This window comes from Papio anubis, unplaced genomic scaffold (genome assembly GCF_008728515.1).
Source record: "Papio anubis isolate 15944 unplaced genomic scaffold, Panubis1.0 scaffold70, whole genome shotgun sequence".
Classification (NCBI taxonomy): domain Eukaryota; kingdom Metazoa; phylum Chordata; class Mammalia; order Primates; family Cercopithecidae; genus Papio; species Papio anubis.
The window spans coordinates 13,366-25,232 of NW_022167222.1; the positions used below are offsets into that span (position 1 = coordinate 13,366).

Sequence of the window (11,867 nt, forward strand, 5' to 3'; positions counted from 1 at the left end):
AGGGGAAAGAAAATTATTAGAGACAGAGAAGAACACTATATAATAATAAAAGGGTCAATTCACCACGAAGACATAGCAATCATAAATGTGTATGTATCAAACAACAGAGACACAAAATACGTGAAGCAAAAACTTACAGAATCCAAAGGTGAAATACATAAATCCACAACAGTTGGAGATTTCAACACCTCTCTCTCAACAATCAGCACAACAATGAGACAGAAAATCAGCAAGGATATAGAACAACTCACCCAATATCATTAACCATTGATTCTAATTAACATTTATAGAACATTGCATCCAACAACAGCAGAATACAGATCCTTTAAACTGCCCATAGCTTGAGGCCAGGTGTTTAAGACCAGCCTGGGCAACATAGTGAGAACCTGTCTCTTAAATAAATAAATAAACAAATGGGGGCGGGGGGAAGCTCAACATCACTAATCATCAGAGAAATGCAAATCAAAACCACCATGAGACACCATCTCATGCCAGTCAGAATGGTGATTATTAAAAGGTCAAAAAACAACAGATGCTGGTGAGGTTGCAGAGAAAAAGGAACGCTTTTATACTGTTGGTGGGAGTGTTAATTACTTCAATCATTGTGGAAGACAAGTATGGTGATTCTTCAAAGACCTAGAGGCAGAAATACCATTTGACCCAGCAATCCCATTACTGGGTATGTACCCAAAGGAGTATGAATCATTCTATTATAAAGATACATGCACATGTATGTTCATTTGCACTATTCACAATAGCAAAAACATGCAATCAATCCAAATGCCCATCAATGATAGACTCGATAAAGAAAATGTGGTACATATACATTATGGAATACTATGCAGCAATAAAAAGGAACAAGATCATGTCCTTTGCAGGGACATGGATGGAGCTGGAAGTCATTATTCTCAGCAAACTAATGCAGGAACAGAAAACCATACACCCCATGTTCACTTACAAGTGGGAGTTGAATGATGAGAATACATGGACACATGGGGTGGGGGAACAATACACACCAGGGCCTATCAGGGGTGGGGTGGGGAAACAGAGAGCATAAGGAAGAATAGCTAATGGATGCTGGGCTTAATACCTAGGTTATGGAATGATCTGTGCAGCAAACCACCATGGCACAAGTTTACCTATGTAACAAACCTGCACATCTTGCACATATAGCCCTGAACTTAAAAGTTGAAGATTTAAAAATTCATCTTATGAAGCTAGTATTTCCCTTCTACTCAAATCAGGTAAAGAAGTACAAAAGAAAGAAAACTACAGGCAATAACCCTCATAAACTTAGATGCAAAAAATCTTCAATGAAATATTCGCAAATCAAATGCAAGAAAGCAGTAAAAGATTTATACAGCTGGGGTTTATTCCAGCTATGCAACGCTAGTCAACATTCAAAAAACAGTCAATGTAATGTACATATTAATGGGCTAAAGAAAAATCACATGATTCTATCAATCAGTACAGAAAAAGTTTTCTCAAATTTCAACACCATTCATGATAAAAACTCTGAGAAAAATTGCAGTAAAGGGAGAACTTCCTCAGCTTGATAAAAAGCAGCTACCAAAAACCTATAGCAAACATTATATTTAATGGTGAAAGACTTAATGCTTTCCCTCCAAGACTGGAAACAAAGCAAGGATGTCTGCTATTACCACTCTTATTCAACACAGTACTGAAGTTTTAGTCAGTGCTATAAGGCAAAAAAAGGGGGATTACAGGCATACATATCAGAAAGGAAGAAAATAGAACTGTCCCAATTTGCAGATGACATGATGGTCTCCATAGAAAATCCTAAAGAACCTACAAAAAACTCATAGGACTAATAAGTGAGTTTAGTAAAGAAGTAGGACCCAAGATAAATACACAAAAATCAACTGCATTTCTATATACTCGCAGTGGAAACAGAAATTTTAAATACCATTTACAATCACTCAAAAAAGAGTGAAATACTTAGGTATAAATCTAACAAAACACACATAGGATTTGTATGCTGAAAGCTACAAACTGTTGATGAAACAAGTCAAAGAAGATCTAGATAAATGGTGAGAGATATTGTGTTCATGGACTGGAAGACCCAATGTAGCAAATATGTCAATTCTCCCCAAGTTGATAACAAACTTTAATGCAATTCCTATAAAAATCCCAAAAAGATTTTTATGTGGCCACCAATCCAGATCTACCAACAGTTTTTTGTTTTTGTTTTTTTTTTTTGAGATGGAGTCTCGCTCTGTCGCCCAGGCTGGAGTGCAGTGGCGCAATCTTGGCTCACTGCAAGCTCCACCTCCTGGGTTCACGCCATTCTCCCACCTCAGCCTCCAAAGTAGCTGGGACTATAGGCGCCCGCCTAACTTTGTTTTTGTATTTTTAGTAGAGATGGGGTTTCACCATGTTAGCCAGGATGGTCTCGATCTCCTGACCTTGTGATTCACCTGCCTCAGCCTCCTAAAGTGCTAGGATTACAGGCATGAGCCACTGTGCCCAGCTCCAACAGTATTTTTTAGACATCCATATCGCTCTAAAATTTGTATGGAAAGGCAAAGGAACTAGAATACCTAAAACCATTTTGAGGAAAAAATAAAGTGGAATCAATCATGCTACCTGATTTCAAGATTTATTATATAGTTACAGCAATCAAGACTGCAGTGCAGGTTGAATATCCCTTATCTGAAATGCTTGGGACCAGAAGTGTTTCAGATTTTAGATTTTTTTTTTTTTTAGTTTGAAATATTTATACATGCACAACGAGATAGCTTGAGGACAAGATCCAAGTTTAAACACAAAGTTCATTTATGTTTCATATACACTTTATACACATAGCCTGAAGGTAATTTTATACAATAATTTAAATAATTTTGGCATGAAACAAAGTGTGGATACACTGAACCATCAGAAAGCAAAGGTGTTAACATCTCCACCACCCATGTGGACGATCTGTGATTGTTTGGCATCACCATCATTCCTGATTCTGAATTTATATGCTACCAATAAGCAATCATTTTCTAACACTTATTCACACATAAGTACTTAACAGTAAAAAATATGACATACCAGTAATACAATGAAAAAAATAGTGTATTCAGGTTAAGTGAGCCAGCACAGTAGTGTCACCAGAATAGCTGTATCAGCTGTTAAGCAACAATAACAAATAACAGTAGGCTTTCAGTTTCCAAGTATGATGCTATGTTTTGACTAAGAGGTTACTGCATACTGTATTTTATTTTTAGGTGAGAAGCAGCATCAGAAGCAGTTGAGGGACCAAGAAGTGGGTTCTGTAGAGAGGAAGAAGCATTCCTCTGGATGGCTTTTTTAAATGTTTCTTTCAGAGTCATCTGCCTCATTAATGACGCTTTTTGTCTTAGAAGTCTCTCTTTGATTTTATAAACTGACATGATTTCTTGTTCTGTTATGAATGCATGCTGCTCTAGTCCTTTAATAAGCCCATCACACATTTTTACCATGTCATCTATAGGCACTTTTTCTGCAGTGTTAACATCATCTTCATTATCATTACTATTATGATCACCTTGATTCAGAACCATTTTTGTTACTTCACCATTGGACAATGAATGAACAACTGGAACCTCGTTATTACTGTTAAAAACATCTTTGATATCCTCTTCTTCCAGCTTACTGACAGTCTCTGGATGTATATTTTTTGTATACGTAAGGAGGTCAGACATTATTTTTTTCTCACTTGATATATAGAATCCTTCCAAGTTACCATCTTGTTCATCATCATTACTGAACTTGCCAGTAAACTTCTCTGCTGCTTCACGACCAGCAGATGCTTTATTGCCACAAATCTTTAAAAATTTAATGCCATGTCTTTTCTTAAATTTCTGCAACCAGCCTGTTGAATATTCACAGTTTCCCTCAATTTTTAGTTCATTGTGATAGATCTTTGCTTGTTTCATGATCAGCACACCATTAAGTGGCATGTGTTCACTGAGACGCTGACGGATCCAATCTTTCAATACACGATCAAGATCTTCATTTTTAGCTTTATGAAGTGTTTTTCTATTTTTCAATAGTATCTGCTCATCACTTTCAGCATAAAACTTCAATAGTTTATCCTTCTGTTTCTTCAGGTCATATATGGTGGTCATTCCAACACCATACTCCTCTGTAAGATGCTTCACACTTACACCACTGTCCAGTTTCTCCAACAACTTGACTTTCTGTGCTATAGATAAACATAAATGCTTCCTCTTTTTCTTATCACTGATATTCACAGGGGTATCTTCAGATCTTTTTGACATTTTCAACAATATATTTACACCACACAGCAGAGAATAAGCAAAAAAATGCAGTGAGTAATGCACATAGGTCTTGGCCCCATATGGGGCATTTTGGGAAACGTGTTGTTGGTGTGTCCAGCCTGTACACAGGCCATTTAATTACCCTTTGTGGGGATGGGTAATTCCAGGTGTGAGCAGAAAAACTGCAGCAGAAAAGAGCTGGGAGGGTCTTTTCCCCTTGGGGATGTTGCATGAACTGTGTGTTGTGCACCTGTGTTTTCACTGCAACTCACATAAGTTCAGGTGTGAAATTTTCCACTGGTGGCGTAATGTCAGTACTCAAAAAGTTTAGGATTTTGGAGCATTTCAGATTTCAGATTTTTAGATTATGGATGCTCAACCTGTATTGGTAGAGGAATAAACGCATAGATCAATGGAACAGAATACAGAAACTGGAAATAGGATCACACAAATATGTGCCACTGGTTTTGACAAAGCATAAAAGCAATTCAATGGAGGAAACATAGCCTTTTGAACAAATGGTGTTGGCGTAATGTAACATGCATATGCAAACAAACAAAAGAAGAACAACAGCAACAGCAACCAAAGTTTTACACCTATTTTAAAAAATAACTCAAAATGTATCATAGACTTAAATGTAAAATAAAAAAATCTTTTAAAAAATAGACAGTAGAAGGTCTTCAGGATCTAGGGCTGGGCAAAGAGTTATTAAACCAAAAGCATCAATAAAAGGAAAAGTGGATAAACTGGACCTTATCACAATGACAAACTTTTGCTCTGCAAAGGATACAGTTAAGAGGATGAAAATACAAGCCATACACTGTGAGAAACTATTTACAAAGCACATATTCGACAAAGGGCTAATATCTAGAATGTATAAAGATATCTAAAAACTCAACAGTACAAAAAACAATTAATCAGAAAATGGGCAAAAGACATGAACAGACATTTCATTGAAGGGAATATACACATGGTAAATAAGCACATGAAAAGATGTCTTACATCGTTAGTCAATAGGAAAATACAAATTAAAACCACAAGACACCACCACACACCTATTAGAATGGCTAAAATAAAAGCTAATGCTCGTGAGGATGCAGAGAAACTGGATCATTCATACACTGGTGGTGGGTATGTAAAATGGTACAGCCACTCTGGAAAGCATTTTGACAGTTTCTTAAAAAACAAAACATGTAACTACCATGCAACCCAGCAACTGCACTCCTGGACATTTACTCTGGAGAAGTGAAAACTTACATTCGTACAAAAACCTGTACACAAATGTCTACAGTACCTTTACTCAGAATATCTGAAAACTGGAAACAACCCAGGTGCTCTTCAGTGAGTGAACAGCTAAACTGCGGTACATTCATACTATGGACTACTACTCATCAATAAAAAGAAATGAACTATTGATACATGCAACAACTTGGATAAGTCTCCAGAGAATTATGCTGAGTGAAAAAAAATTCTAAAAGGTTGCATACTGTATGATTCCATCCATCTATACAACACAGACGTTCGCCAGGAATTAACAAGCAGTGTAACTACAAAGAGCAACATAAGGGATCCTTGTGGTGATGAAAATATTCTGCATCTTGACTGTATCAATGTCAGTATCCTGGTTGTGATATTGTACTACAGTTTTGCAAGGTGTTTCCATTGGGGAAAGCTGGGTAAAGGATACACATAATCTGTCCATATTATTGCTTACAACTGCATATGAGTCTCCAATTTTCTCAAATAAAACATTTGATTAAAATAGTACATATGTGATTTCTCTTGTCCAAACCCTGATAATTTGAACCCTTCATCAGACTGGAAAATTTCTCTTCTATTCCTAGTTTGCTGAGTCTTTTGGTCAGAAGAGGTGTTTATTTTTGCCAACAGATTTATCTGTATGTATTGAACAAAATCATAGCTTTTATTTTAAAAAAGTTTTTGTTTTATTATTTCTTCCAATGAAGGTTTTTCTCTTCTAACGTAAATTACGTTGATTTTAGAATGCAAAACCAACCTTGCATTCCTGGGATAAACCCTACTTCACCATGATGTATTAATCCTTTTATAAATTGCTGGATTTGATTGGCTAATATTTGCTTAGGATCTTTATGTCTATGTTTATGAAATGTTTTTCAGACACCTAGACAGTCATTCCCTCAGCTTCTGGAGTTGGTTGCTGATGATTCACAACTGAGTCCTTCTCTGGGGGCCCCCCTCCATCAAGGGAAGCAGTCTTGCCAAAAACAACAAACAAACAAACAAAAAAAAATCACAGCGCCTCTCCAGGTGTAGCCTGTATCCATGACTGGTCAATGCAAGGATATGAGTTTCTGGCCCCCTTGCTTTAATGTGGAACTACTCTGAAGGGTCATCCTAGGCTCCAAGCATCCCTTGGGATTGGTAAAGGCCTCTGCTGAAACCGTTTTGCAGGCCAACTTCTCGCTCTGCCTACAAATTCCTCCTTCCTTCACTTTCTTACAGGTGCTGATCTTTAAGTTCTCCCTGTCCCCACCAATAACCTTGTAGGCAAGCTAATCTCCCTCTTGCGACCCCCAGGGGCTCAACCCAGGACATACCATGTTACCGTTTTATTTTTCTTTTCATAGCACTTAACACCTTATACGTGAAATAACTTTATTTACTTAATACTTAAATACTGGCCGGGCGCGGTGGCTCAAGCCTGTAATCCCAGCACTTTGGGAGGCCGAGACGGGCGGATCACGAGGTCAGGAGATCGAGACCATCCTGGCCAACATGGTGAAACCCCGTCTCTACTAAAAAATACAAAAAAAACTAGCCGGGCGTGGTGGCGGGCGCCCGTAGTCCTGGCTACTCGGGAGGCTGAGGCAGGAGAATGGCGTGAACCCGGGAGACGGAGCTTGCAGTGAGCTGAGATCCGGCCACGGCACTCCAGCCTGGGCGACAAAGTGAGACTCCGTCTCAAAAAAAAAAAAAAATACTTAAACACTTATTGTCTGCTGTAAGAATGTAAGCTTACCAGGACAGAGCTTTCTCATACGCTGTGCACCGCTGTATCAAGCGCCTAGGGCAGGGCCTGCAGAACATAGCAGGCACTAAATACTGGTTGTTGAACGAACGGAGGAGGCCGGCCTGCGCTGGGTGCTGGAATCACACATCCCCCCTCCAGCTTTTAACACGCACCTGGGAGCCGCGGCTTGGGGCGTGCCCCTGAGTCCCCGCCCCTCATACCACGCCCCCAAGCCCAGGGAGAGGGCGGGGTCCCGCGGACGCAGCGGTGGGTGCCATGCGGCAACCCGCGGTTCGGCTGGTGCGCCTGGGTCGGGTGCCGTACGCCGAGCTGCTGGGGCTGCAGGACCGCTGGCTGCGGCGGCTACAGGCCGAGCCAGGCACTGAAGCCTCGTCGGGGACTGAGGCGGGCGCGCTCCTGCTCTGCGAGCCCGCGGGGCCCGTGTACACGGCCGGGCTGCGCGGCGGCCTGACGCCCGAGGAAACTGCGCGGCTACGGGCCTTGGGCGCCGAGGTGCGCGTCACAGGCCGCGGTGGCCTGGCCACCTTCCACGGCCCGGGCCAGCTGCTTTGCCACCCGGTACTCGACCTGCGGCGTCTCGGTCTGCGCTTGCGCATGCACGTAGCGGCGCTGGAGGCGTGCGCCGTGCGCCTGTGCGAGCTCCAGGGCCTGCAGGACGCCCGCGCGCGGTCCCCGCCCTACACCGGCGTCTGGCTGGACGATCGCAAGATCTGCGCGATCGGTGAGCGCCGCGGCGCAGGGCGGGACCTGAGAGCCGGGGTCGGAGCTTGAGGCCTGGGGGCGGGGTCTGACGGGGCTGGACCAATGGAGGTGAGGGTAGAACTCGGGCCGGGAGGAGGCGTATCTAGCGCGGGCCTCGAATCACAGCTACCCGCTGCGTTTGAGTTTTTAAGCCCTTTCCCGGATACCATATATTCAGAAGCAGAAGGCACGTTACATCATCTAGTCGAACACGCATTTCTGTGAATGGAGAGACAGGAGAAGTGGATTGCCAGGTTACTTCCAGCCAATCACAATGTCATGGCAATAAGGGTGCTAATTTTCAAACTTTTTTTTAAGACGGAGTCTCGCTGTGCGTCTCCCAGGCTGGAGTGCAGTGACGCAACCTCGGCTCACTGCAAGCTCCGCCTCCCGGGTTCACGCCATTCTCCTGCATCAGTCTCCCGAGTAACTGGGACTACAGGCGCCCACCACCAGCCCGGCTAATTTTTTGTATTTTTAGTAGAGATGGGGTTTCACTGGTTTGGCCAGGATGGTCTCGATCTCATGACCTCGTGCTCCGCGCGCCTCGGCCTCCCAAAGTGCTGGGATTACAGGCGTTAGCCACTGCGCCCGTCCCCAAACTTTTTTTTTTTTTTTTTTTTTTAAGTATTGGAATCTGTTAAAAGACATTTCCTGGAATCCTCATGATGAGTGCAGCTGCCTTGAAGCCACGCACCCCTTCCTTTCATTTGTTTCCTTTTCCCATCTGTGCACAATTCCTTGTTTCTCCAGAAACAAAATTTGAAAACTAGTGATCTAGTCCGGTTCTCTCATCGCCCTGAGAGGGACCCCGAAGCCCGGAGAGTGGAGGGTATCTACTCTAAGACCCTTTGACTTGCCTTGCAGGAGTCCGCTGTGGAAGGCACATCACGTCCCACGGCCTGGCTCTCAACTGCTCTACAGACCTCACGTGGTTTGAGCACATTGTGCCCTGTGGACTGGTTGGGACAGGCGTCACTTCCTTGAGTAAGGAGCTCCAGAGGCACGTCACCGTGGATGAAGTAATGCCACCTTTCCTTGTGGCCTTTAAGGAGATCTACAAGTGCACACTGATCTCAGAGGACAGCCCCAACTGAAGAGTACTCATAACAGCGAGGATGCTCGTGCCTTGGGAAGCACGAAGCCTGACTTGAGTCACCTACTGAAACACAGATTTTAGACCTGGCGTATCATTCACTGATCATGAAACTAAGGACATACCATGAGCTCTGAGCCACTGTTTTCATATGTATCCTGTTTTATTTATATCTAAATGTGACAACACTGAAAAGCAACACATGCTGTATAAAACATTAGCACTACTATTGACAGCAGTGTCTCAGCTTAGAGAAATTTAGATGTCATAGATTGTCATTTCTCTATTGTTACTTCCTCAATACTCTGTCTAACTGAGCAATTCTGGGCTCTAGTTCCCTCAATTTTGTGGAAATCACATCTCTGAATGGCACAGGTGAAGGTGATATGATGTGGTGCTTTTTTATTGTCAAGAGACCTGGGTTCTTTCTGCAATAAAGGGAAAAGGGAAGAACCTTCAAAGAATAAAATGGAATCTTACCTTCCTGGGTTTGATTCCCCAAGTTTGATAATTTAGCAGTTTTTAGTTGGGTTACCCTGAGCTAGGCCAAAGACTGGAGAAAGAACAAGAATAATTTCTCACACTGTACAAATGCCAAAGGTAGAAGTGAGTTTTTTTATATGAGACCTGTAAGTTTGTAAGGCTGCATATTATCTGTTGCTGTGTAACAAATCATCAAAACTTAGTGACTTAACAGTAAACATTAATTATCGTTTGTGGGTCAGGAATTTGGGGGAAGCTTAGCTGGGTGTTTGTAGGTTGGGGTCTCCCACGAACTTGCAGTTATGATGTCAGCTGCAGTTATTCAAAGACTTGGCTGGGCTCTAGGATTGGCGCCCCATATGGTGCACTCGCTTGCCTGGTTGGTTGTGGTTGTTGACAAGAGGCCTCAGTTCCTCACCATGTGGACCTCTCTATAGGTCTGCTTGATAGTTCTCATGACAGGGCAACTGGCTTCCCCTAGAGCAAGTCATGCCAAAGAGAGACAATCTGGAAGCCACAATGTTTTTCATGACCCAGCCTCAGAAATCATACAGGCATTTCTGTAGTCTTCTAACAGATGAGCCCTGTTCAATGTGGAAGGGACTTCACTAGGGCAACAAGAGGTGAGGATTATTAGGGGCCATCTTGAAGAATGCTTACCAAGCCTATTAAGAGTGGAAAGAGCCTTGAATGAGAAGTCAGGGGACCCTGGTTCCAGTTCTGGCTCTGTGGAAAAGTTGTTTACTCTCTGGTCTTCAGTTTCTCCTTAAACCAGTGCTGTTCAACAGAAATACAATGCAAGCCACATTGTAATTTGACATTTTATAGGATCCATGTTAAAAAGGTAAAAGAAATGAGTGATGCTAATTTTTTTTTTTTTTTTTAAGAAATGAGGCCTCACCATGTTGTCCAAGCTGGTCTCAAACTCCTGGGCTCAAGGGATCCTTCTGCCTCAGCCTCACAAAGTGCTGGGATTACAGGTATGAGCCACCATGCCTGGCCTATGATGTTAATTTTAGTATTTTAATTAACCCAATATGCAAAAATATCAATATAAAGCAATATAAATGTTTTCTTGAGATATTTCACGTTCCTTTTCTCATGCTGAGTCTTCAAAATATAGTGTGTATTTTACACTTACAGCACACCTCATTTTGGACTAGCCACATTTTAAAAGTGCTCATTGGGCACATGATGATGGTGCCTTAGACCGACCATTCTCACATGTAAAGTCCCTTTGAGTTCCCAAGGTTCTGTGGTCTCACTGGCTTCTAGGAAGAAAGGTAAATCCTCCTACATCTGAGGTCTGATTTTTTTTAATGCAAATAATTTATATCAATTATTCAAGCTGAAAAGGACTTTAGAGGTTTATTCCTACCCCCTCGTTGTAAAGAGATGAAAACAAGAATTAGGAAAACCCTCAAAGTCAAAGTAAATTAATGCCAAAGCCGGCACTGAGTCTTAGGTATAAGCCCCCTTCTCATGCTCTTTTCCTGCTGTGCACACTGATTTAGAGCTTGGAACAATAAGGTTTAAGTGTCATGGACATTCCATCAATATTAGTTGATTGATGGTTTATCACCTGTAATTTGGTCCATATTCTTCCTGGGCCTTAGTTTCCCATCCACAGGGCCACTGCTGCTGTTGTAGGGGTGTGGGAGTGAGGAGTCATTGATAATTTGAGTTATTATTGCCAAAAAGGAAAATAATTATTCCAGGAAAAGTGGAGTTAGATTCTCATAGATGGAAGGCCATGCACAGTGTTTCTACCTATCTGATACTCAGCCTCCCTCTCTAGCAGCCCTAACAAATGACCATACAACTTGTTCTTGAATGCTTCCAGAGACTGGAAAAGAAATAGACATGTACTCAGCACTTATGTATAGTGCCACATACAGTCATACTGTGTTAGCCTCTTAAGTACATGCTCTCATTTGACAGCCTGTTCCATTCTTCTGGACCATAGAGAATCTGTACACAGTTGTAGTGGCTGATTTGCTTGACCTTCCTGAACCTCAGTTTCATTACATGAAACAAGGATGGTGGTAAGAATTAGATGACATAATTATAGGTAAAGCATTGAGGGTAATGTTGGCCCAGAGTAAAACTTCAGTAAATCTTAACATTATTATTATCACCGTCTGTCCTCCATGAGCCTTCTCCAGGGAAATTATCCCCAGATCCTTTGAGTTCCCCTCAAGGCAATAGGCTCCGCAGGAGTAGAGCTGCTTCTGCCTTGTTTCCTTCTGCATCTCCAGCACGTAGC

At 42.1% G+C, this 11,867-nt stretch overlaps 2 protein-coding genes across 4 annotated transcripts; one reads left to right on the forward strand and one right to left on the reverse strand.

The window, feature by feature from the left end:
* Nucleotides 1-2,604: 2,604 nt before the first annotated feature.
* On the reverse strand, nucleotides 2,605-7,542 carry LOC116268554. 2 transcript variants are annotated; one of them, XM_031662508.1, is made up of 2 exons: nucleotides 7,434-7,542; nucleotides 2,605-4,648 (listed from the first exon to the last, which is right to left on the reverse strand). In XM_031662508.1, exon 2 carries the CDS (start codon nucleotides 4,266-4,268, stop codon nucleotides 3,207-3,209), a length of 1,062 nt encoding a protein of 353 aa, XP_031518368.1. In that variant the 5' UTR covers nucleotides 4,269-4,648; nucleotides 7,434-7,542; the 3' UTR covers nucleotides 2,605-3,206. The 2 variants fall into 2 exon arrangements, with proteins under 2 accessions (XP_031518368.1, XP_031518367.1); XM_031662507.1 differs by lacking the exon at nucleotides 7,434-7,542 and adding an exon at nucleotides 7,270-7,379.
* Nucleotides 7,513-9,508, forward strand: LOC110741247 (putative lipoyltransferase 2, mitochondrial). Of its 2 annotated transcripts, none has more exons than XM_031662509.1 (2): nucleotides 7,513-8,002; nucleotides 8,890-9,508. In XM_031662509.1, the coding sequence occupies exons 1-2, from the start codon at nucleotides 7,537-7,539 to the stop codon at nucleotides 9,117-9,119; spliced, it is 696 nt and encodes a 231-aa protein (XP_031518369.1). In that variant the 5' UTR covers nucleotides 7,513-7,536; the 3' UTR covers nucleotides 9,120-9,508. The 2 variants fall into 2 exon arrangements, with proteins under 2 accessions (XP_031518369.1, XP_021782006.2); XM_021926314.2 differs by having other exon boundaries at nucleotides 7,513-8,040; nucleotides 8,890-9,009.
* Nucleotides 9,509-11,867: the final 2,359 nt, after the last annotated feature.